The 25,092-nt window shown below is 36.9% G+C and overlaps 4 protein-coding genes and 1 pseudogene across 12 annotated transcripts; 3 read left to right on the top strand and 2 right to left on the bottom strand.

Annotated features, from left to right (window-relative positions):
* Positions 1-361: 361 nt before the first annotated feature.
* Positions 362-594, bottom strand: LOC112100384 (annotated as a pseudogene).
* Positions 595-1,323: 729 nt separating this feature from the next.
* Positions 1,324-5,286, top strand: LOC18046020 (histone deacetylase 6). Its single transcript, XM_006439838.2, has 6 exons — positions 1,324-2,064; positions 2,850-3,290; positions 3,383-3,525; positions 4,319-4,409; positions 4,519-4,640; positions 4,888-5,286. The coding sequence occupies exons 1-6, from the start codon at positions 1,525-1,527 to the stop codon at positions 4,946-4,948; spliced, it is 1,398 nt and encodes a 465-aa protein (XP_006439901.1). The 5' UTR covers positions 1,324-1,524; the 3' UTR covers positions 4,949-5,286.
* A 1,442-nt stretch (positions 5,287-6,728) lies between these two features.
* Positions 6,729-11,459, top strand: LOC18046019. Of its 4 annotated transcripts, none has more exons than XR_002906338.1 (3): positions 6,729-7,815; positions 9,276-9,389; positions 11,125-11,459. XR_002906338.1 is itself a non-coding variant. In XM_006439836.2 (2 exons), exon 1 carries the CDS (start codon positions 6,855-6,857, stop codon positions 7,809-7,811), a length of 957 nt encoding a protein of 318 aa, XP_006439899.1. In that variant the 5' UTR covers positions 6,729-6,854; the 3' UTR covers positions 7,812-7,815; positions 9,206-10,085. The 4 variants fall into 4 exon arrangements, 2 of the variants coding, with proteins under 2 accessions (XP_006439899.1, XP_024043533.1); XR_002906337.1 differs by having other exon boundaries at positions 9,206-9,389; XM_006439836.2 differs by lacking the exon at positions 11,125-11,459 and having other exon boundaries at positions 9,206-10,085.
* Positions 11,460-12,072: 613 nt separating this feature from the next.
* Positions 12,073-17,120, top strand: LOC18046017 (putative pentatricopeptide repeat-containing protein At1g64310). Of its 4 annotated transcripts, none has more exons than XM_006439832.2 (3): positions 12,073-13,936; positions 14,757-15,948; positions 16,054-17,120. In XM_006439832.2, exon 1 carries the CDS (start codon positions 12,202-12,204, stop codon positions 13,864-13,866), a length of 1,665 nt encoding a protein of 554 aa, XP_006439895.2. In that variant the 5' UTR covers positions 12,073-12,201; the 3' UTR covers positions 13,867-13,936; positions 14,757-15,948; positions 16,054-17,120. The 4 variants fall into 4 exon arrangements, with proteins under 4 accessions (XP_006439895.2, XP_006439894.2, XP_024043529.1 ...); XM_006439831.2 differs by having other exon boundaries at positions 14,757-15,958; XM_024187761.1 differs by having other exon boundaries at positions 14,757-17,120.
* Positions 17,121-22,432: 5,312 nt separating this feature from the next.
* LOC18046016 (protein LATERAL ORGAN BOUNDARIES) lies at positions 22,433-24,882 on the bottom strand. Of its 3 annotated transcripts, none has more exons than XM_024188934.1 (2): positions 24,565-24,882; positions 22,433-23,536 (listed from the first exon to the last, which is right to left on the bottom strand). In XM_024188934.1, the coding sequence occupies exon 2, from the start codon at positions 23,463-23,465 to the stop codon at positions 22,881-22,883; it is 585 nt and encodes a 194-aa protein (XP_024044702.1). In that variant the 5' UTR covers positions 23,466-23,536; positions 24,565-24,882; the 3' UTR covers positions 22,433-22,880. The 3 variants fall into 3 exon arrangements, with proteins under 3 accessions (XP_024044702.1, XP_024044703.1, XP_006439893.1); XM_024188935.1 differs by having other exon boundaries at positions 22,433-23,486; XM_006439830.2 differs by having other exon boundaries at positions 22,433-23,486; positions 24,626-24,882.
* Positions 24,883-25,092: the final 210 nt, after the last annotated feature.

Genomic DNA, 25,092 nt, shown 5'->3' with positions numbered 1-25,092 from the left:
TTTTTTAATGGCAACTAACAAAATTTGGTTCTTATAATTTCCAATTCGTGACTGAAATTGTACATTTAAATTAATTAATAATATTCGAAAATCTTGTGATCTACGTTGGATTTTTTTTTTTTTTTCAAACAACTAAAACAATCTCAAGCACTTGAATGCAGCTGCCAATTTAGGTTCATCACATATAACAAACCATGGCACACAAACCAAACTATCTATGACTTGAGAAAGAGTTAAAAGTCTTTGATGCGTTTGATACTACTAAACATAACGGCAAATGCTCACATAGACATTACAATATGGAAGTTGACTTGCAGATGCAACAGGCAATACGAACAAAACCAACTTCAGGTCAATCCATGGGCTTCCTCAGCTGGTGTCAGACATATCCAAAGTGTTGTAGTTAAGAAGCTAGCTTTTCAATGAGGTCAACGTGAGTCATGAGCATTCGCCTAACAGCAATAGCGGACCAACCACAAGGCATCAAGTGCATCTCCTTTCATGATAATCAGCCTGAAGAAGAAGGTCAAGATAGGTGTCCCATTTGTTTCCAATGAGCTTGCCGCAAGCGAAGCAACGAACTGCGATTATCATCTTCCTTAAGTCTTACTTTGGAGTCGCCTCCCTCTCTCGTCTCGTCTTCTGTGAATCGTTTGTCACTCTAGAGGAAGCCTGGTGGAGGCACTGGTCCAGGTTTATGCAAAGACCTGGCCGCAATCTACATTGGATTTTGACGTACTGTTGTTATAATATGCATGAATTATTCTACATTCCATTCGTAAATCAATGTACATTTATGCTGCCATTATTAATAACGAATTACTGTGTGTTGAAATTGTAATTGAGAATGAGAATTAGAATAAATTATTTATTATTAATGTATTTATTTTATTTTAAAATCGAAATAAATTATTTTAAATTATTAAAATTATCTTAGTGGAATATTGTCATTATTTATTACAATAATTGTAAATATTATTATTCAAATTAATTAATTAATTAATAATAATAAAACTAATAAATTTTAATAATAATAATATTATTACTATTGTTACTAATAATAAATAATGAAGCACTTATTTTGCCTTATAAATATAACAAAACTTCAATAAAAACCAAAATATAAAAGTGATTAATTTAGAAATTATAAAAATTCGTAAAATGGAGAGTTAAAAAAAAATACAACTTATTTCTCAACTCCCATAAAAATTAAGTTCTCATTCCTTAAATAAAAAAATATATATATGATGTATTCACCCTTTTATTTTTAACACGTGAACACTATCAATCTTTTCCGTTCTAGATTTTGATTCCTAATCTTATAAATAAACATACGAGGTTCTTCAACCCATTGGAATTTTGAACTACTGTAGTAATTTTTTAAAAATTAAAGAAAACCAGCTCACATTAAAACCAACATTATATATAGGGAGAAATAGGATTCAGTGTTTAGATTTCTGCAAAAAGAGGGAACGGGGGGGAAAAAAAAAAAGGCATAAGAGGGAGAAGTCGCAGTTGAGCAAGATGGAGGAGCCAACGGAGGGCGCGTCGCTTGTATCAGGTCCCGATGGAAAGAAGCGGCGAGTGAGTTACTTCTACGAACCAACAATCGGCGATTATTACTACGGACAAGGTCATCCAATGAAGCCCCACAGAATCCGCATGGCCCACAATCTCATCGTCCACTACGGTCTCCACCGTCGGATGGAAGTCAACCGTCCATTCCCGGCGGGGCCCTCTGACATCCGCAGGTTCCACACCGACGAGTACGTCGAGTTCCTCGCCTCCGTGTCCCCCGAGTCGTCGGGCGACCCCTCGTTTTCGAGGCACTTGAAACGCTTCAATGTCGGGGAGGACTGTCCCGTGTTTGATGGGCTTTTTGGTTTCTGCCAGGCCTCTGCTGGCGGCTCCATTGGTGCTGCTGTTAAGTTGAACAGAGGTGATGCCGATATTGCCGTGAATTGGGCTGGTGGCCTCCACCATGCTAAGAAGAGTGAAGCTTCTGGGTTTTGTTATGTCAATGATATTGTCCTTGGCATTCTCGAGTTGCTTAAAGTTCACAGGGTATTTTATTCTTCTTCAACCTTCCCTGTTAACTTATTGAAAGATGATTTCTTCTTTATTGACTACATGGATTTGGTGTTTCTTTATCTATCTATCTATCTGTTTGATTTACTTATTAACTGCTGAGCTAAGTTGGTGTCTTGTTACTGCATTTGAATTTGATGCTGTTAGATTTGTAAGTCAATGTTTCATATGTTAGTAATGATTGTAAGCTACAGCTGCTGATGAGTTTGATTTCTGTTGAAATTAACTTATGCAACGAGGTTGGTTCTAAGATGATTGTTTTGCGTGGAAGAGACTAACTGTTTGATGGTGATTCTATGCATACCTACTACATTTTGATGTATAAAAATTTACTTTTGTCTTCACAGGTCTACTTTTCTCTCAATTTTAAATTATTTTAGCATCTTTTGCTGAGTTAGGATTGCATAAATATTGGCCATTAATTGATATAATATTTGATTCAGTTTTGCGGTTGCATATATTGCAAAATGCAAATCCTTAATGCTCTGTCACATCCCATGAGTGATTGCATCATCTCATATCTTATTTTGGAAATTTGTTTTAGAATTTCCCACCGGAATTTGTGATCTGGTGGTACTTCTCTTCTTTTTGAAGGTTGGAGGTTTGGGTCCTAATGTAATAGGATCTTTGGAATGTGTAATCAGATCTTACTTATTAGACGACAAATTACGATTTTTAAATGAAGCCTTTGTTTTGCTTTTTCTCATCTTGGAATTACTGTATGATTTTTCTGAGGATTTTGTTTCTATGTCATTTGGCAGCGTGTTTTGTATGTTGATATTGATGTTCACCACGGAGATGGCGTTGAGGAGGCATTTTATACCACTGACAGAGTCATGACTGTGTCTTTCCATAAATTTGGGGATTTCTTTCCTGGGACAGGGCATATCAGGGATGTTGGGGCTGGGCAGGGGAAGTACTATGCCCTGAATGTACCCCTGAATGATGGCTTAGATGATGAAAGCTTCCGTGGCCTTTTTCGGCCCATCATCCAAAAAGTCATGGAAGTGTATCAGCCTGATGCAGTTGTTCTCCAATGCGGAGCTGACTCGTTGTCTGGTGATAGGTTGGGCTGCTTTAACTTGTCGGTTAAAGGCCATGCAGATTGCCTTCACTTTCTTAGATCCTTCAATGTTCCTTTGATGGTTCTGGGTGGTGGAGGATATACCATCCGGAATGTTGCTCGTTGTTGGTGCTACGAGGTATCTTCCCTCTCAATCTTCTAAAAGTTCTTGAGCGTTTTTATTGGTAAAGAATGAAAAAAATCATGATAAGTTTATTTCTGTTATTGCAGACAGCTGTCGCAGTTGGAGTAGAACCTGATAATAAATTGCCTTACAATGAATACTATGAGTACTTTGGACCAGATTATACTCTTCATGTTGAACCATGCAACATGGAGAACCTAAACGCACACAAAGATATGGAGAAGATAAGGTATTCTAATTGTTTACTTCCCCATTTAATTTGCTTTCATTTTCAAAGCTGCATTTTCATATTAAATTCTTATGCATTTGTTTGAAATGTCGTTAGTGCTACTTAATGAATTTTATGTATACTGATGATGATCCAAGAAAGGGTAATTATCAGGGAATGGACTAGTTGACTATATTCTACCTTTATTCAACTGATTTTAAACAGTTAAGATATTTCTTCACTTTTGAAAAATTATGATCAATGCTAGTTGAGTTGTTTTTAATTATCTATTGTATGATACATCTTTATTCTCAGATGCGGGAGGCAAAAGGTTGTCCTTTGCAGCTGGCTGCCTGCTTTATCTTTTAGGCATAAGTTTGTTTGAGTGGATTGGAGAACCTTGTCTGAAAGGCTGATCTTGTAGTTTTTGTTTGGGAGACTGTCATTTGATCATTCTATTTTGTCAGTTTACTTGTGGGGTTTTTCCAACTCCATGGACTTTGGGATTTGTATTTGTTAAATCCAAATGGTTATTCTTTGACTAGTCATTAGGTCACATATATTTTCTACTTATTTGCTAATCTATTAATTTGCTGGTCATCCAATTCCATGAGAGGAGTTACTGATAGGTAGATCCTAAACCCTGGTGATCATTCTATGATTTGGCCAATTCTGACCATAATCTGCAGTTAATATCTTTTAAAAGTATGCACTAGTTGCTCAATCCGTCCTTCCATCTCCTGGGCTCAAATTTGCTTTATTTTCATGGACCATTGTTGTCTGAGACTTTTTGTGACAAATATATTTTTTCCAGGAACACACTACTTGAGCAACTGTCGGGACTAATTCATGCCCCCAGTGTACCTTTTCAGACAACACCAGCCACTACCCAAGTTCCCGAAGAGGTTAGTAGCCAGTGCCAAATTTACATTATTATTTAGTTTGGTATTGCATTTTTTTCCCTTGATTATATCTCTTTTTGTTTTGGTCATATGTGATTATGATTGGATGTAGCCGGAAGAGGACATGGAGCGAAGACCAAAACCTCGCATCTGGAATGGTGAGGATTATGAGTCAGACCATGATGAAGATGATAGACCTCCACACATGACAAATTTTGATGATCACATGATGAGGCAAGTGCACACTTCTTTCCCTTTAAGAGTTAAAAAAAAAAAATAGTAGTAAATTTGAATATTTGATGATAAAACTTTATTTTTAAAAAAATAGTAGTAAATTTGAATATTTGATGATAGAACTTTATACTTTCTGTCCGTAATGGGATTATTTGAGAAGTTGGGTAAGAAAGTTCTTGGGTTTTACTTATTGTGCAACTTTTGTACTGAGATGTAAGTGTTTTTGTGTGCTATTTTCTTGTTACAGGGATGGTGCAGATGACATGGATGAAGAGAAATCAGATGGGCATCCATCACCTAGACATTAATGGAACTTTGTATTGTAGCTTCCAATTTGCATGTAGACATGAGACCTCCTCTTATCTGGGAACTAACTCTTTTAAGCCAGTATATTTTTCCAGTAGGGATTTCTTGTTAGATCCTTTTGATGGGCATTAGAATAGGCAATGCAAATGGGGTAAAAATGCCCCTTTTTGTTTAAACTTTAAACTTTTAAGTGTGTTAGGTGCATCCAAAATGCAAACAGGGTACCAAAACTGTAAGAAAAAACTGTGCAGAAAAAACATTCATATAGGTGATACTTAGGTCGAATTTTGTTCTACTTGTGATTCTTAAATGCTTTCGCACGGGGGGTGCTGCTGCTATATTTCATTATTATTGGGCTGAATTTAGGGGTGTTCGTGGATCGGATTTTATAGATTAGACATCAATCCATATCCGATCCATAATTTTGCGAATTATAATTTTTTAATTCAATTTAATCCACGAATTGATTAAACTCAATTCAAATCAAATCCATACATCTGCGGATCGGATGCGGATTTGACTCAATCCATATCCAATCCATACGTCTGCAGATCGGATGCGAATTTAACTTAATCCATATCCAATTCACCATTTTACGCATTAGTTTCCGAATTAAAAATTTTTAGTTCTCTCCAATCCATGAACAAATGAAATTAAAAAAAATTAATATAAAAATAATTTTACTACCAATTAAATTTAAAATTGAATAAAATTTAAACAAATTATTTGTTTAAATAAAACTAAAATAATACATTCAAAGTTTCAAAATATAGTACATTGAGATTAATTGTTCAAATAAAGCTACAATAATACGTTTAAAGTTTTAAAATATAATACACTAAAATTAATTATTCAAATAAAGTTACAATAATACATTAACATAACACCGAAATTAGTTGTTCAAATAAAGCCATGATTAATTGAAATGGTGAAATTTCTGAAATCAAACACAGTCTGATATTTCACCAGAGCTATTGCACTTGTCGAAAAGTGGTAATTACGGAGCCGTTAACGATGGGAACCAGGGGAAGTGCGGGTGGCGATATTGAAGGTTGTGATAGTGCAATTGTTTGGCTGGAACCAGTGATTGTAAAATTGGCTCGATGGACTCAGGGAAGAAGATGGCTTGCTCTCGCTGGAATCACGCGGCCAACGTTCTTCAAAACGGTGTCGAGAGTGTATCGAACCAGTATTGGGTGTTGCTAGTGCGTGTGACGGCGGGAAAACTTAGGGTTTTTTGTTTGCAAATTATTGGTGACTTGACGTTACGTTACTTTGCTTTTGGGTGACTTTACAAATTGTTGGTAACTTGACATTATATTACTTTACTTTTGCCAATGCGTGTGACTTTACTTTTATTTTATTTTATAATTTTTACAAGTTATATTTGTATATTTGATTATTTAATTATTTTTTATTTAATATTATTATTGGGTAATGATTAAGATATGTTATAGTGCTTATGTAACTATGTAATGTCACATTTATAATATTCTTTAATTAAATTTCTAATAAATTTTTAACTATATATATATATTTTGCGAATTCACAGATTTTTATTATAGAAGTAAATCCATATCCAATCCATCGATTGTGAATTTTTAAAATTTTAATTCATATCCAATCCACAGATTCATGGATCAAATTTATACGAATTAAATTTTTATAAATTAGACAAATTAAACAGATCAGATTGAATTTTAATCACCCCTATGGCTGATGACATAGTCTCTTGGAGGCAGCAAAGAAGCACAAAATCCTTATTGAATGTCCCTTGGCCAGTTGGCCTTTAGTGTACCGTAGCTAGCACTTAGCAGGCTGCTCTTTTCAAAAATTACATTTATTAAAAGCAGCAACGGAATTTCATTTCATAATTTTTATTTCTGCAGAGCGGAGAGCGGAAACATAATGATTCCCCATCAAATCCAAATCCCAATCCAACCGTTAGTCCCTTACCCAATTCAAATCTCCCGCCTTCCTTTCCACCGCACCACACCGAAGCCCTTCAATTTCCGACTGTCGCCACCCAAATCTCAACCCACTCACCAAACCAAGACCCAAGACGACGGCGTTCCTGCCGACGACGTCAGAATTATCGCCAAATTCAGGTCCAGATACAACTACATCCGCGTTCTAGAAGTTTCCAGAAAAGTCGACCACCCTTTCGCCGGCGCTAGACTCCTCCTTCTAGACGGCCCCGGAAACATCCACAGCATTTCATACCTCTTCAGGTCGCTCACAAATACCTACTTCGACGTTTTCGCCACTCTGCCTCCCATTCTGCCACCTGGGCCAATAGGAATCCTCGGCTTTGGTGCAGGCTCCGCCGCCCGTTTGATACTAGATTTGTACCCTGAAGCTGTGATTCATGGATGGGAGCTCGATCCATCTGTTATAAAAGTTGCAAGAGAATTTTTTGCACTTGAAAAACTCGAGAAAAGTTACCCAGATAGGCTTTTCGTTTACGTAGGTAATGCTTTGAAAGCTAGCTTAAAAGATGGGTTTTCCGGCATTTTAGTTGATTTATTCAGTAAAGGCAGTTTGTTGTCTGAACTTGAAGATCCTAACACCTGGGAGAAGCTGAGACAGTGTTTGAGAAAAGGTGGGAGGATTATGGTTAACGTAGGAGGCAGCTGTGTGGAGGCAGAAGATTCTAGAAGAGATGGGAAGGTTGTTATGGAGGCAACATTGAAGGCCATGCATAAGGTTTTTGGTAAAAAGCTTTATGTTTTGAGTCTTGGGAACAGAAAAGATGATAGCTTAATTGCTCTCACTGGTGAATTGCCTGATCTTGACGACTGGAAAAGGGCTTTACCACGGTCTTTGAAATTTTACGTTGATATGTGGGTGCCGTATAGCGGCTAGTCTGGTATGGGCTTATTGCCTTCTTTCATTGCTCTTATCATATTTGTGTCAATGCCTGTGTGAATTGGATTGACATGCATATGGTTCTCATGGCTGGTTTATTTTGCCTGTCTTGAATTTGGTCTTTGCTTTCTATCTAATGCACGTGTTATTGTGCAAAGCTAGATTCTAATTTTAATCTTGCAAATATGAACATCTTGGTCTAGTATCATTTTGTGATGCAACCAATGCCTCAAAGTTTATAAATAGAAATGGAACCATTGTTTAACTTTTGCTCAAGATGTAGAGAACTGAGTCCTTAGATTCTTCATTTTGGACTGTTTTTAGGGCATTTCGGACTGGTGTGTTGAACAGGGACCCTCGGTTCATGGGGACAATTGCCAGTTCCCATCCTTTGGCACGAGGTTTTTGTTTCCTTGATAAATTGTTGCTTACTGGTTTGTTAGTCATAGTTAACTCCTTATCCTTAGTCAGTCGTAACATTTATCTTGTGGCATAATGAAGAGTAGTTGACATTAGATTTTTGTTCTCAGTACAAATGTCTATGTGCATATAGTATATTCAATATTTATTGGTAGGCAAATATTTCAAAAGCTTGAGTCATCAAATAGTTCAACATATCCTATACTACAGCCTCAGAATATTGGCTCAAACAGATAAAAAACTTAGAACTTTCTGAAATTATCAGCCTACTTACCCCTTAATATTCAGTTGTTAATTTAGATTAAAGTTCTCATTTCATGCTGAACCTCATCTTTAGGAAACCGCACAAGTCATTGTTCCTCCTTCACACTTGCACAACAGCTAGCCGAAGATGGGTCCTGCTGTCATAAGCTGGCACAATGACAGCACCTCTCCAAAAGTGACTTCTGTAGCTTCGTTCAGAGCTGGAGATGTAGAGTTCAATTTGTGACCTCAAAATCGGGTCAACTTTTGAAATTTAAACCTGATTACAAATGTTTATTTAAAATCCTAACTACTTTATACAACATATTAACATAAATATTAAAACAAGTTGGCATAGCTTAAGAATAGAATCTTTGAATCTTGCTTTCTGATTATTTTAGTGCCTATTGTTCAAAACAAAGATCAACCGGCAATTACCTATCTTATTTCAGTGCCCATAAATCTCGCTTCCTCTATAATGAGTGGTTTTCTGGTAAAATTGGCAACCACAATATTGGTGGTATTTCTTGTTGTGGATACTTCTGCACTACCAAATGATGGTATTTCTCAATATCCACTACCGCCGTGGAACTTGATTAGCCAATTAAGTCTGTTGTGTGAAATAAGCCATAATTGTTTTTCACCTGACTCCCTTGATCAGCATTTCATCATCATTTGAAAATATGGTGTTTACAATGCTTATTCTTTTCTGCTCTTTTGTGTCACAGGTCTTTTGGGCTTGACCTTTTGTCCATACTCCAATTTCTCACTTGCTATGATCTTCTTTTTGCCTGGAAGGTGGAGTTGGATGGAAGAGTTTGCCACATGATTTTTTTGGCTGTGAAAGTAGCTCAAGGAAGACATTCCCAAGAAAAGAAGGCAGCTTTGGATCTGAAAATCTGGTCAATGCTGGTAAGGAAAATTTGCCCTTCCATGTTTTAAGATCCATTCCAGGGTCTCCACGAGCACCCATAAAAAATCAATGAAGTTCGTACTTTGTACAGTTCACCTGCACCTCCTCCACATATGAAAGTTACCTATGTTTGTGACTGGTCTATGGCTGTCGCTGCCAGTGTATTTGTTCATGTTTCAACTTGCTGGTTTCTACTCGATTAACAAAATATTGTGCATATGCATACCGCATGTTTTTCAATTTGTTGGCGCAATTCTGGCTTCCCAGTTGGTGTATGCAATTTCTGAGTATGTAAGGGGATATTTGTCAACTGAGTTTGCCTTTGAGGCTTTTACTTGGGGACCCTGTGTGAGAGTAAAAGGAGGGGATTCAGAGTGAGAAATGTTAATAAAACCCCAATAAATTTATTGCAGTTAAACAAATAATGAGTATGCCACAATGTTACCTGTACCTCGATGCATATGCATATAGGTATGGCAAAATGTTAGACGTAGCTAGACACACTGGTATACAGGCTTTTTGTTTTGAATTTTGGGAATAGGAAGGGTGATAGCTCAATTGATTTCACGTCTCGGGTGAATTGCCTGATTTCATGTCATGGGTGAATTGCCTGAGATGAGTGGGGAAAGGTATGCCTTTAGCGGCTTCGTATGGCATGGGTCCGTTCTTGTTTGTGTTGATCTTATTTTGATAAAGATGCAGAAAATTTTGACATTACTACATTCTTCATTTGGGACTGATGTGTTTCAAATAAACAGGGAGGGACCCTCAATTGCTGGTTCCCATTCTTGGCATGAGGTTTTTGACTCCCCGAAACGGTCAACAACTGGTTTATTAGTCGTAGTTTATCTTGCAAGCAAAGTTGACATTAGATTATTACGCTTGGCTGTGCCAATTGCAATATACAAATAGCATATTCAACATGCAGAATTGGGATACTTGTGCTCCAATTGATGTATCATTCGTCATGTCACTCATTGATAAACTAGCACATTAATGGTGGATAATTAAGTCATTTAACACCTCCGGCACCGAGACAAGTAATAATGAATTATTGTTATTTGAGTTTCATGAGCTTGAGTCAACAGGAGGCATGGAATATTATGTTGGAGCAGGTGGATAAAACTTGGAACTTTGTACTTATAATTTAGTCATTCTTTTAGTTCATGGTACCGCTCCACGCTGTACCATCGTTCATACTTGATAGCTGAGCTGGTGATGTGGAGTGTACAATTAATCCGTGTTGAAAATCAGAGTCAACTTTTGGAAATTCGAACCTAACTATATATTTTTTATTCATGTGCGTAAGTCGTCTGCCTAACCACCACTACAACATATTAATTTGGATGTGAACGCAGATTGAGTTAATTGGCATGCGAACACATATCGAGTAAAATAGCATAGCATAAATAGAGAATAATTGGATTGTTCAACTTTAATCTTTATGATGAGTAGTTTTCCGGCAAAGTTGGCCACGGCAATAGTGGTGGTATTTCTTGTTGCGGACACTTGGGCATCGCTTGCTGATGGTAATCATCGCATTTGTTGTTCTTAATATCCATTAGGGCCACTGAATTAGCCGAGTTAAGGCCTGCTAGTGAAACATGGTGTTGATAACGGATGCTTTTTACTTATTCTGCATGTGTGTGTGTATAATTGTGTCTTTCGGGCTCAAGTTAATTATGTTCATTAAATGACTAATTTGGCTGTGATCGATCTTTTTATGCATGGAAGGTGGTGGCTTTGGCGAGAAGAGTGTGTCAAATGTTGTTCTCAACAGGGGAAGTAGCTCAAGGAAAGCATTTCCAGGAAAAGAAGGCGGTTTGGAATGTGAAAATAATATGGTCATTTATGGCAAAGGAAATGCGGCTTTCAGGAATCTAAGATCCATTCCACGGTTTCCACCATCGCCGACCGGAAATCGACGAAATTCACAAGCGTCACCTTCTCCTCCTCCAATAATATGAAGCTTGACGATGATCTATCTAATTCTAATCTATATATGTATGTATGTTTGCAACTCTTCTTTATACCCACGTGGAAAGTAGTGTAAGTATATTATTAGTTCCCACCGTATCTGTTCATGTTTCTACTTGCTAGCTACTTGCAATCCGTATTGTTATGTTAGTCGTAGTAATTTGTTGCCATATTTGAATTCTGGCTTTTACTCCGCTCGCACCTCGGCATGAGATACGGATGAGAAGAGAAATAGTGGGTTGGAGAAGCAATGGCAGTCTTGACTATTAGCTTACCCCAACGAAGCTGGCTTTATACCTGCCTCTCATTGTGGAATCAGAGATCACAACTCATTTGTACCCAGAAAACTTGTGTTTCCCTGAGACAATGCCTCCTATTTTGGATTGACGAACCTCCATTAGACATATGGTTCATCATCTGTTGTAATTTTTGTTTGTTCGTTTCTGCTATGCTGGTTATATATATATATATATATATAATTAATTAATTAATTAAGTTAAGCAACAAGTTAACTTTTTAATACTACGTATTGCTGCCACCAATTAATAAGCCTAATCAAGAGGTAGTTGTAGTATGCATCAACTTTCAACGTTACTCGTCGCTAGACGCTTATGTGTATTGGCCTTCACAGGTCAAAGATCTAAATATAAATAAAATGTATCAGGTTGAATTGCATTGATCATTGTTGATTTTATTTCACACACTCTTCCTTCGCTAGCCAACTTTTGTATAACTTCATTTTATTAATTTTTTTTGGCCAACACAATGCGCAAACATATTTTAATTTCAGGTTCGACGTTGCCCATGTCTTTTTTAACACGGCTGTAGGTCTTGATGTTCTTTAATCTTCACTTCCTTGTCCTGGAGCTTTCCAAGTCTCATCAAAGCCTATCAAGAACCAAAGAACTGCATGCTTTAGTCGCCAAAGCAAGCCTTTTACGCGATCCCTTCTACGCAACAAAACTCGTAAGGTTATATGCCCTCAACAATGTTCTCCCCTCCGCTCGTATCCTGTTCGACAAAACTCCTCAACGAAGCGTCTTCCTTTGGAACTCCATTATTCGCGCTTACGCGCTGGCCCACAGATTTAATGATGCAAAATCCCTATTCAAAAACCTACTCAGAACTCAACTAAAGCCCGATAACTTCACGTATGCCTGTATCACCCGCGCGTGCTCTGAGAATTCTGATTTACCTGGGCTCAGATTTGTCCATGGAGGAGCAATAGTTTCTGGATTAGGACGGGATTCTATCACTAGTAGTGCACTTGTTACTGCTTATTCAAAATTGTCCCTCATTGACGAGGCAATCAAGGTCTTTGATGGAGTTTCTGACCCGGATTTGGTGTTGTGTAATTCTATGATTTCTGGTTTTGCACATTGCGGATTTTGGGATAAAAGCTTGCAGCTTTTTGATTGGATGCTTCGTCTAGGGAAGACCCCTGATGAGTATACTTTGGTTGGGTTAATATCAGGTTTATGGGAACCGAGTTTGTTGAGTGTAGGCCAAGGAATTCATGGGTTTTGTTTAAAAAGTAGTTTTGATTCATATGATTATGTGAGTAGTGTACTGGTTAGCATGTATGCTAGATGCAACTGCATGAATTCTGCTTATCATGTTTTTAATAGTTTGTTTCATCCTGATTTAGTTACATGGTCGGCTTTGATTACTGGGTATTCTCAGCAAGGGGATTATGGAAAGGCATTGTACTATTTCAGGAAACTGAACATGCAAGGTAAGAAGGCTGATCCTGTTTTGATTGCCAGTGTGCTGGCGGCTGCTGCTAAATCAGCAAATGTATGGCCTGGTGCTGTAATACATGGTTATGTTATTCAACATGGTTTTGAATTGAGCGTCATGGTTTCTTCTGCTCTTGTAGACATGTATTCAAAATGTGGATATTTGGGCTTGGGTATTCAAGTCTTTGAGACTATGTCAGAAAGGAATATCATCACTTACAATTCAGTAATTTTGGGTCTTGGTTTGCATGGATTTACATACCAAGCATTTGAATTTTTTCGGGATATAATAGAGAAAGGATTAAATCCTGATGAATCTACTTTCTCTGCTCTTCTTTGTGCATGCTGCCATGGTGGCCTTGTTAATGATGGCCGTGAAATATTCACGAGGATGACAGAAGAATATGGCATCCAAGCAAAAACTGAACATTACATTTACATGGTGAAGCTCCTGGGCCTGGCTGGAAATTTGGAGGAGGCATACAGTTTCATCTGGTCCTTGCCAAAGCCAGTGGACCCTGCTGTCTCAGGAGCACTATTATCATGTTGTCATATCTATGGGAATTCAGATTTGGCAGAAATTGTTGCTCACCAACTCTTTGAAAATGATCCGAGGAAAGGTGCATACAAAGTGATGCTTTCTAACACATATGCTGAAGATGGGAGGTGGGATGATGTGATGAAGTTAAGGGATGATATAGTGGATAATGGACTCAGAAAAGAAGCTGGGGTTAGCTGGGTCTCCGGCAGTAGCAATTAATATAGAATTGATGAATTGGCCTTTCGAATCCTCTTTCATACCAAACCTTGGACTGGATGCTGCATACAAGGTAAAAGATCATTAAAACTTCTAGTTTCTAGGAATTCATTGTTAACTTTGATGGCCTTCGTCATGTCTTCTCCTTTTATCTAGTGATTTAACAAACCACTTCATTGACAAGGTAAATGCTAGATATGATTGGTATGTACCTTGTCTACCGCGAACTCCATTTGATGGAAGAAAAATTTTGCAATTTTTTAAGAATTGAAGTGATACAAAAATCAAAATGTATTATCTGCATGTAACATTTAGCAATAGATTAATCTGGTATCAAGAATTGTTTGAACTCAAAAGTGTAGTTGGCATGTGGGATGGTATACATTTTCTTAGACAAATACCTTGCACTTGTTAACCACCTATAACCTAAGAATTCTCAGTTCGATTTCTTAAGTTCAAATTTTCATGACACTGTTGTGCTTGATTAAGTTCCTGTGCCCCTTTGGTCATGGTCCATGGGTTATGATACAACCGGTAATGTGGCACATGATAAAATAGATTTGGTAATCTAATTATTTCTGTCCTTTGAGCCAGCAAGAATCTCAAAATATAGGATGTACTAAATTTATGTTCACAAAACCAATTACAAAGACTGGAAATGAGAATAGATTCAACACACCCACAAGACATAAAATAAAATATCTCTAATAACCACAATCTGGTACAAATTTCCTTGACTTAGATTATTCATACTTCATCTGCCGTCAACCCTGCTGTATCCTCTTCCTGGGGTCTGCATGGTGATAACTTATTCAAATTTCTCAAAACAGACGTAGGTATGAATGATACCTGTGGAATGTGCCTGATCTTGTAATTTTCTTCTCCTCCATAAGGTTTCAACCTCTCTTTGTGCTCATCAAGTAAAGGCAGTATTTGCAACTGCTTCAATGTGGCCACAAACTGCAAATCTTCCAGGAGCATCCTCAGTTTCAGGCACTTATGTAATTGGAGGTACTTCAAGCTGGGTAGTGCTCCCTCTTCAATTTCTGTCCATTCCTCCAGAACATGGAAAGCAATGATAAGGATCTCAAGCTTGTGAAACCCACCTACGCTGCAGAATTCTTTCTCCAACTGTTTGGCCTTGGAAGCAAGCCACAGAGTTAAAGTTTTCAAATTGGGTAGGAGCTGGATTACCAATGCTGAGTTTTCAGACAGATGAGAAACCTAATCTAAGGTTGGTGAGGCTGCCATTGAACCAATCCAATCAGGTAGCTTTTGTAGAATTCCTTCTAGGCGAAGCTTCCTAAGAAGAGGTGGAGGTGAGAAAGTGTGCAAGAGGATAAGCGTTCCCTGGTTAAGTATGTTTTGTTTCTAAAGACAAGCTCAGAATGTTCTGCAAAGTGCAAACCGAAGCAAGCAGCTCTACGACATTCTCTTCTGCCGCATCCTTCACCCCCCATCTTCTGAGATGAAGTAGATTGTGCGATTCTCGGGACTCATTCAATGCCATCACCAGCATGTATGCTTGTGAGGGTCAGAATATTGCTCAATCTTTCTGGTCCCAGTGGTATCTTCACACCACCAACGCATGTGCTCTTGATCGTCCTGATGTGCCTTAATCATACAAGGTCAAGGATCTACATAGGCAGTGTTGTTATATCCCCACACCATCTGGTATCGAAAGTTTGTAGGGCGCTTAAATTGCCAATTCTTGCCAAAAGCTTGCATATGTAAGTTTGCATTAAGCCAAGATATGTCTGTTGTAATCTAACAATCTTGGTACGTCCTAGATCCATCACCTGTAAATATTTTGACCGATCAAAATTCAGCCATTTCCCAGTCACTAGAAAGATCTTGACCTCCCAAGAATAACAAAGATCGTGGCAGGACATTGTTTAAGAGGGGTGCAGCTGTTGCCATGTCTGAAAATACTGCAACATGGTGGCCACCATGGGGGTTACTTGAATCTGACTGGCTACATGCAGCAATCAAATTATCTTCCTCCATCTTGCGTCAATAAGGAGAAAAGACAGTCAAAGTAGTTGCTTGGTCTCTATATTGATTGTTTGCTTGGAGCATTCCCAGGTTGATCACTGTTAGTATTTTCTTCTGCTATATCTTCCCTTAATATCCCTGCCTTCTTTTGTAAAAGGCCGTCTGCTACTAACAATCGTATTCACCTTCCTTTAGGTATCCAGTAATTCTCAAGGAAGGCACGGCAATACTTCAAACAGTATTGAAGGTAATAAGGCAAGTTAGTATAATTCCGTTAAGGATGGAGAAGCAAGGGATGATGATGTCTGACCTTCTTCCATTTGAGGAGACTTGTTTTCATTCTTCTCTGCTCCAATGATAATTGAGTTTTCGACTTCTGTCTGGCCTTCTTTAGTTCCATGAGAGCTTTCCCAGTTATCCTTGTCCTCTCTAGTTGAAGCTGGATTTGCTTGTGCTGAAGTGTGATGCTCTTCCGTGTTATTTTACTTATCAACTCCGACAGCAGTTGATTTTGTCAGTTGTGTCATTTCTTGAACACTTGCGGCAAGACGTGATTCAATTGCCTGCGATTCACTTGTGAAGTGCTTGGTCTGGCAAGCCCTATCAGACTCCTTTTGCTGATCCATCTGTATGATAAACTTAGCGATAAGATTATCCACACCAAAAATCACACCTGTCAACTCGTTTATCCAACTACTAGCAGCACCACCACCATTCATTCTCCATATAAGTCCGGATGACTGTCCTCCGACCTCCCTGAGTATGGTCATGAGCCTCTCTGTTTGATGTTCAAGTCCAGAAAAGGTTTCGGTTTCACGAAATAGCAGAGAATTTAATCTCTGTATGAAGAGCCTCACCAAACCCTCGGCCATCTTTTCAAATTAAATCAGAATAAGCAGCTTTGTTACCCTTGAAAAGGAAAAATGGTGGACTACGTCCAGAACTTTTACGCTTTGATTTTATTAATAGTCCAAGATTACTCTATGTTGTTTGTGTTTTTTTTTGGGTCTATTCATGAAGGGCTTCTCATTCAACAATGGTGAAGGAGACAGCCACGTATATATATTGCTGACTTTGTTATGGAAAATCCAAAGCATATCTCAAAAAATTGCTTTGTGGGCTACGCGTGCGCGCTTCTGGAACTAGAAGAACAGACGAAGCGAGAAAGCCGGCAAGCAGCGATGAATTGACCATAATATATCAGACCAAAGAAATTGCCTTACATTTTTATGAGAAATGCTTTCACTTTCAACCACCGTGCTTCCGGCATTCATGTTCATGTACACAAAGATGAAATAACAGAGTGGATGCGAACGAGTATTTCTAAATCACCCCACAAGCATCCTGATTACACCTCATATGCTCTGTGATCACTCTCTCGCTTGCGCGAAAGTAGGTGTAGTGTATTTGAGGTGCACATGGGGTCTATTTGGCAACATTCAAAGGAGACAGGGATGGTTGGGCTTTAGCGCAACCCAGTTTTATCAAATTTCATTGGGCTTTGGTGGTCAGCATGTGAAGGCCCAGCTCAATACCAAAACTGTATATGAAGGCAAAATAATAAAAAAAAAAATAACGACGAAACCCCCAAAAAAAAAAAAAAAAAAAATGCAGGCTGAATTGTTGATGCAGTTGCCGTTTGTGAGGGGATCGGAGTATTTAAAAGGTAAAGCAGAAATCGCACAGCCGTATGGTAGAAAAAGAAGTCCACGAAATGCTTTAATAATTAAAATATTAAAGAAAGAGAAAACTCGGGTACTGCTGCTATTAATTATGTTATTGCAGGCAGCAATGGGGCAAAACTTTATTGACGAGAGCATCACTTAAATTAAATCAAAGTCAAAATGAGAGGAAGAACGAACACACACTTACATGATATTTTTATATGGATAGGTGGGGTGGGGTGGGGGGAAGTGGCGATCGAGTGATTCTGATTCCTTCCCCTCTCAATCTTCAAAAGATTGCAGGGGCCAGCAACTGGCTCCATACTCTTACGCAGTTTATAATTTATTTATATTTCGGCAATCTATGACCATATATATATTCTTTTATTCTTCATATCTTGCTAGATTTGTACTGTTTCTATCTTTGTATATGATAATCGTAGTATGACCCTTCTTTATTAAAAAATTAATTATTTATTTATTGCTCAAGAAAGATGGTGTGTGTATATATATATATATATACCCATGAATTAAAGCGCATTTGTTTATTTCATGATCTTGTGTTACTTTAATCGTCATACCGATGGTGACCATCATGACCATCATCATTGGCAATCTGACAAACCAAACCCTTTTCATTATAAAATGTCCAAACATCATCATAAACAAAATGTGCATGTGACGTGATTCAAATTAAGGCCCTGCAGGTAAGTGTAAGCAATGGAGTAAGGTGATAAATGCATCTAGACGTTTCGCAATTCATGAATCTTAATTTCAACATACTTTTCAGAAGAAAAAAAACATATGTATAAAGCTAGCTCATAGAACATATATACTTTGGATTTGGGATCATTATGCATTATTTGTGGCACCATAACCGATGCATACCGTGTATTTTCATAAGATATGATATGATGAATTTGGGCTCCTTTTGACGGTATGTATTGAACAACTTTATTTTTTGTCAAATATTCTTTTGTAGATATGTGAACATTTTGTTAGGTATGTTGCATTATCAGAAGCAAAAAGAAATCATGCCTCTACCTCTCAAACTATCCTCAATTGGCTATTTAAAAAACAATACAGCGCCTCATTTAATAAATATTGCCAAAAATAACCTAAATGATGATCAAATGGTCAAACATTACAAATAATAGCCAGAAAATTGGTAAAGTATGTAAATGAACGAAATGGTTTAATTTGGTCTATGTTAATTGCTTTACCCAAAAAGTGGGAGAAAAAAAAATTGAAGATGGGGAGTTCTTATCAAACCAGCGGCTTTCCTTTTTGTTTTTTAATAAAGTGATTTCTCTAACAGCATATCCCACTTTGCGCAGTTAACTGTATGCTCCCAATGTGTTAGTCAATGGGTTTCATATTGCTTAAGCCTAGTTTGGTATTAGTTCCTGCAGTTTTTAAGCCATTGTTATTGTAGAAAAAAATTGTAATTATAAAATAAAAGTTGATAGTGTGTGTTGAATATGACTTTTAAATAATAAATTTGAAAAACATTATAAAGATAATATAGCCATATAAGTAAGGGATCAAATCAACTTAATTAACTGCCAAGCCACTTAAATACTGTAACTTAAAGCCTACAGCTGCCCAACCTCAATATCAAATAGGGACTTAGATAATGGAGTGTATGGAGCCAAATGATGAAATTAATGAAAAATGATAACATATAACAGTAATATCATTATGTGTTATAAGTGACTTTAAAGCCTACAGTTGCCCACCTTAATATCATACAAGGGCTTAGTTAATGGAGTGTGTGGAGCCAAATGATGAAATTAATGAAAAGTAAGAACATATAATAGTAGTATAACTATGTGCTATAATCATAAGATAAATGTAAATTCAAAGATTTATTTCTTTAAAATAAAAAATGTAGAGACATGGATAAATCTCAAATCAATTTTGTAATCTCTATTTCCTTTAGGATTCAAACTCAAGTGGCCAGCTAAATAAAACTATTTAAATGAAAAAATGTTTAAAGATTTCTTGGCTTTCATGATTACTAGGTTACAATATGCAATTACAAGTATTGTAATATATCATATAATTATATCACTATAAGCCTTTTTCCTTAACTCGACAATGTCTTAGGTTGATACCTTATTAATTTGGATCATACTATTTCAACTTGATTAAATTTTGATTTTGACAGAAAAAAAAATATCCAATTTAATTCCATTGGTTTATATGAGATAAATTTAAGTTCAAATAGATAAATCCTTTTTAAATTCGATTAATTGGTTCATAGCTGAATTTAATTAGGCTATTAATATAGTATAGTACCGATATTAAAGGTTAATTGATGCATTGTAATTTTTAGAGTCAATATGGGTTCTTACAACAACTCAATAATATCATACTATATGTAAATTTTAGTTTTTTAAAAAATATATTGTAATGAGTAATGTCAAAAGATTTTCTCCATGAATAATACGAGACTCTCAAGTAACGTGATGGCAACAATTAACATCCCTTAATGTCATTATTTTTCAATAATTCAGTGTTGTGACGATTACTAATCAACAGTCAGCTAGGGATCAAAATATTGGGACACGCTCCATTACCACTTGAGAACTTGAACACTACTAATTAATCTGTCTCAATTAATATGTGAGTTATTGAAACTAAGCAGCTTCATTTGATAATGAGCTGGCCTTTGGACTACCAGACAAGATATTTTATTACTTCATCGTATATAATTAACTCAATAACGTGTACAGGAAAGTTCTGAAACAATAATTTTTCAATTGAGCTGGTGACAGCAAACAATACTCATAGAACCAACAGTTAAAAAACACAAAAAAGAATTACGCAAGCATCGGTATTGCAGAAGCCACAACAATCATATCTGGTTATACTATTGTAAAATCTGAAAATTAAATAGAGAGGGAGGAACAGTAGAAGTGCTTCGACTGTAGTGTGTGTGGTGTGAGCGTGTGAAACGTCAAAAACTAAAAGACAGAAATGATTAGAGTGGCTGTGGCTGGCTGTCAAATGTCATCCAAATCAAAACCCACGAAATGAAGAAGAAGAGGGTATAAGAATTTATTTTCTTTCTTGTACATGTGGTGTGGGGGTCAATGCCAGGCCAGGCCCGGCTACAGCAGCATACACAATACAATTACTGGCATTTGCAATAGCGTAAATAGGACCCGCGCGTCCTATTGTTTGTTGATGTTTGTCACTTTGTCTTGTCCCTGAACATAACAAATATTAAAATATTCAATTTCCCTGCCATTTTAACCTGTGCATTGCTTCTTGCTTACGTTTTTGCAGAGAGAAACAATCTGATCATGGATTCTCAATTAATATAAATACATACTACTTTTTCAATTCTGTCCTAAATAAATAAATAAAAAGCTCAACGTCAACTTTAACTTGAGATCTTCTTATGCATGCCAGTGCCACACTTTCAATCCCCACTCTCAGTACCCCCTCTGTCCTCAACAGTACAACCATCAAACCAAAACTCAATTCATATATGTCGCATATATTAGTATAAATGATTTTACAATAAGATTTTGAATTGGTTCAGCAAAAATTCCAAGAAAGAAAAGGGCGAGTGTTTTGCAATCTCGATAAAGGAATGCAGGAGGTGGTGAATTGGAGGACAATAGACGTGAATCTCACTGCTCACTGGAACTGACAGAGAGCAGAGACCCAAATCCAGAGAAGCTTTGAGAGGGAAAGATGATAAGTGTTTTTTTTTTTTTTTTTTTTGAAAGGTAACATGAGTGTCACAGTAATTATAATTGTGTCTCTTTAAAAGTGAGAGAGAAACACTGACAAAAAAGTGAATAAGAAACAGAAGAGCTGATCGTAATCAAAGCTTTACGCTGCCAAATTACAGCGACACATGAATGCAAGCGTGTGGTGTGAGTATATGAACCAAAAAGAGAGCGTGTGCATGCGTGTGTTGAATAATGAAAAGAAATTGACAGTCGAAGAAGATAAAGGAAATTCGAAGTCATTTCTCACCTTCTCTCTAAAATCATGTTTTACAAATGACACCTCACTCTTTTCTTGAGACGAATAAATATTAAATAAGCTAGCTAGGCTGAAGACCAAGGAAAAAGCCTTGCTCTTTTATATACAGGTGTAATAAAACCCTAACCCTAATTTTCATTTTCTTTTTCTGGTTAAATTTTTTCTCGCAGCTTTGAGTTATAGCCTTTTTGGATGAATATGCATCATGTCTTCTTCATATATTCACAAAAAAAAATAAAAAATCACATAATACAATTATGACATAATCACATAGGACTTGAAGAAATGATCAATATATAATATGATATAAAGTATGAGAGAGAGAACTTTACTGTATGTGATGTCCTTTTGTCTTAGATTCTACTGTTTTGTCTAAGAAATTTTTGACATGAAAACAGGAAAGACTGGGGATGTAGAGACTGATAAGCCTTAGATGAAAATGAAAGAAGATCAATAATACTACTTTGTATATGGGCTCCAATGAGCGTCAGCGACTCTGACTTTACTGTTGAGATAAACATTTGCTTATTTTGCCACCATAGAAATGCAAATATATCCAAGCTAATTATAAAGAACTAATAAAATCTAGAGCTGACAGATTGATTACAGTAGAACTGCTATATATATATATTAGGAAAGTAGCTACTTATTGAATAACAAACGTTCGGTGCGCTGTTTTCTGTTTGTCAGTAACTTGCAATTAAATTGCCATCTTATAGAAAAAGGGAACAAAATATCTAAATGGGAATTCTATAGATGTACTTAGGTTGGGTCAAGTAGGTGCAAGTTGGAAGTTGAACTTGGACATCTCAATGACTCATATTTTAATGAATTCTAAGTCTGCGGCTACGAAGCTCTTGAAAATTTTTGGTGAGAAAGTAATAATAAGATGGTGGTCCTCAAGAACAAAGTAGAAAGAAAGGGTAAGAATTAATAAATGATGCAAAGGGAGGACTAAGCCGTAGACTTAGCTAGAGAATCCCCTTTACTTAATACAGTTACATTTATTCTGAAACAAACAACAGTGACAGAGGACAGCAAATCCACATGCACATGGCTAGAGCTGCATATAAATTATAACATAATGCGAAAGGTTTCAATAGCCATACACTACGCTCTACGGCCTTATTTATTGGGTTCCAAATCCTTCAATTATTAGGATAAATACTAAATGACCCAAAATAAATAGCTAATAGAGAAAATTAAAATCTAGCTAGCAGAAACCCCAAGTGAGACCAGCCAGCTAGAAATTAACCTCGACCAAATAAATATAGTGATGATGTCCAAAGGAAAAACCCTAGATGGATTTTACACTTTGGAATCAAGGGGTAGCTTATGATTTCATCATCACATTCACATATTACCTTGTCCTCCTCCTCCTCCTCCTCCGTGATTAATATCCCCTGAGGGTGAGGGGTTATCATTCCAAGGCAGAATATAACTAGGATGAGTGTAAGCACTAGGAGGCTGATAGAAGCCTTCTCCTTCATTACCAATCCTAATTGGCCTCTGCCGAGGAATCACAGGATGAATCGAACTCACCGAGAGCGGTGCTGGTGCAGGCAGCTGGCTACCTGGTGGGATTTCATTACAGGCATAGCGTATCAAATCAGCATTCGCGGAATCAAGTTCCTTCTGGAGCCTATGGACTTGTCTTTGGAGGAACGAGATAGCACCTACACAGCCATAAACAGGATCTCTAACTCTTGCCTCAGCTTCATAGGCAAGGGAGTTGACAGCATCCTCTCTTTGGTGAGGGAGAAGGTCGTTGAGAAGCTTTGTCATATTGCTTGCACCAAAGATCTTGTGAACATTCACAAATTTCTGAGGCTCCTCTGGTGGGAAGTAAGGTGCGAAGATGCAACCTGGCACACATTTCCTCCTCAAAAACTTGCAGGCAGCACATGGAGAATTGTAAGAGTTGCTGGATGAAGCCATTCCCACTGCAACTAGAGGTTCCTATCAACTAATTCTTGTAAGCTTTCCTCGAACTTAATTAATTAATACAACTGTCATTGGAAAAAAGCAAAGAAAGAGGCGCAATGGATTATAATTTTTTTTTTTAAAACCTTTCAAAACATCAACAGATCCATTTTGTTTTAAACGAGAAAACTAGATAGAATCTCGTCCTCTAAACATCAACTCTTACTCTTTCAAATGCGCTGCCGCAAAGCACATTCACACTCAACTAGGTTATATGACCAAATCATCTGATATGTTTGGTTGTTTCCACCTCTCTTTTACATTTGTGTCACATCTCTTAGATTTAAAATTTTTTACATGTAATAAATAGAATTATCAATTTTTTGGAATAAAATCCAAAGACCTCCAGAAAATTTCAGAATTCTTTTCAATATATATTTTTCTGGGAAAACCGGCCACTTTGAGAAAAATATCATCCCCTACAAAGCAATAACCAGAGACCTAACTCTCTCTCACACGTATAAACATATATAAACACTCAAACATCTGATTATTAATTGTCACTTGTTACATATGACAAACTTTTATCAGTCTCCCTGCATACATGTTCACTTTTACTTTGTTATGTGTTCTTTTTTTTTGGTTTTTATTTTTTGAAAGTACAAGGTATGGTTATTTGATTTACACAAATTATTTCTCATAATATAAAGTCAAAACTATTTAAAGCGTTCTATGCATGTACTCTTCCTTAATTTTGATTTTATAAACTTGTGGTTTCTTCGGTTTATCAACTCTCTTTCTCCTCCTCTCTCTCATTTAGCCATCAGTCCCTGCTTCTAAATTTAATGGAAAGATTGAGTTGCATCAGTAATTTTAAAGTTATTACACATAGCTTTCTTAAATCAGTTGAACATGGGATCTGACACTGGTGCAATTCATCATATCATAGATGTGTACTAAGGTATCTGAATATCACAGCAAAGCCCTAAATTAGAGCCTGTAAGCCTCAGGAATCTAGTATCATCACTCTAGCCTTTTGCTTAGTAAGAAACCAAGAGCAGAAAAGAATTTTTAGCACATAAAAGGGAAGAAGAAAACAGCTACATAAGGTTACCTGTTTGTGTCTTTTTGATCTAGGTTTCTTTGATCAGAAGAAATATAATAAAGGGAAGTACCTTTTTCCCTTGTAGTATATATAGCTCTTTCTAGCTAGAGCTCTTCTTTCTTCCTTCCCAAGATAAAGTAGCCTTAGCCTCACAGATTTATTACAGGAGCTGATCAGTTCTCAAAGAGGAAACCCTAATTGAAGAAAGGAGAGAGAGAGAGTGGGAGAGAAAGAGTAAGAGAAATGCAAAATTCAGCAACAGAAAAAAGATAACAGGATAGAAGGGAACCCAACCCAAGGGCAAAGAGTATTTAGTGGATGGAGGCAAAAGACAAAGGTAATAAATGGAAGGTACACTAAAGAATGACTATGACCTTGCATCTAATAATAATAATATCACTGATGTGGGGATGTCTCTCATTTTTCTCAGTCCTCAACGTATCTTTTTGATCTCATGCACTCAGTCACCATATATTCCATAATCCTAATATTAAACCAAACTAATGACATATTCATTAAGCATATTAAGATATGCGT

Source organism: Citrus clementina, unplaced genomic scaffold (genome assembly GCF_000493195.1).
Source record: "Citrus clementina cultivar Clemenules unplaced genomic scaffold, Citrus_clementina_v1.0 scaffold_3, whole genome shotgun sequence".
Taxonomy (NCBI): Eukaryota; Viridiplantae; Streptophyta; class Magnoliopsida; order Sapindales; family Rutaceae; genus Citrus; species Citrus x clementina.
This window is presented reverse-complemented; position numbering and strand designations above follow the sequence as displayed.

Excerpts from the sequence above, each read along its gene's own strand:
- LOC18046019 (XM_006439836.2), top strand. The coding sequence starts at position 6,855 with ATGATTCCCCATCAAATCCAAATCCCAATCCAACCGTTAGTCCCTTAC.
- LOC18046017 (XM_006439832.2), top strand. The coding sequence starts at position 12,202 with ATGTTCTTTAATCTTCACTTCCTTGTCCTGGAGCTTTCCAAGTCTCAT.
- LOC18046020 (XM_006439838.2), top strand. The coding sequence starts at position 1,525 with ATGGAGGAGCCAACGGAGGGCGCGTCGCTTGTATCAGGTCCCGATGGA. Across the intron at positions 2,065-2,849 it reads AGTTGCTTAAAGTTCACAGG|CGTGTTTTGTATGTTGATAT; the intron begins GTATTTTATTCT and ends GTCATTTGGCAG. Across the intron at positions 4,410-4,518 it reads CTACCCAAGTTCCCGAAGAG|CCGGAAGAGGACATGGAGCG; the intron begins GTTAGTAGCCAG and ends GATTGGATGTAG.
- LOC18046016 (XM_024188934.1), bottom strand. The coding sequence starts at position 23,465 with ATGGCTTCATCCAGCAACTCTTACAATTCTCCATGTGCTGCCTGCAAG.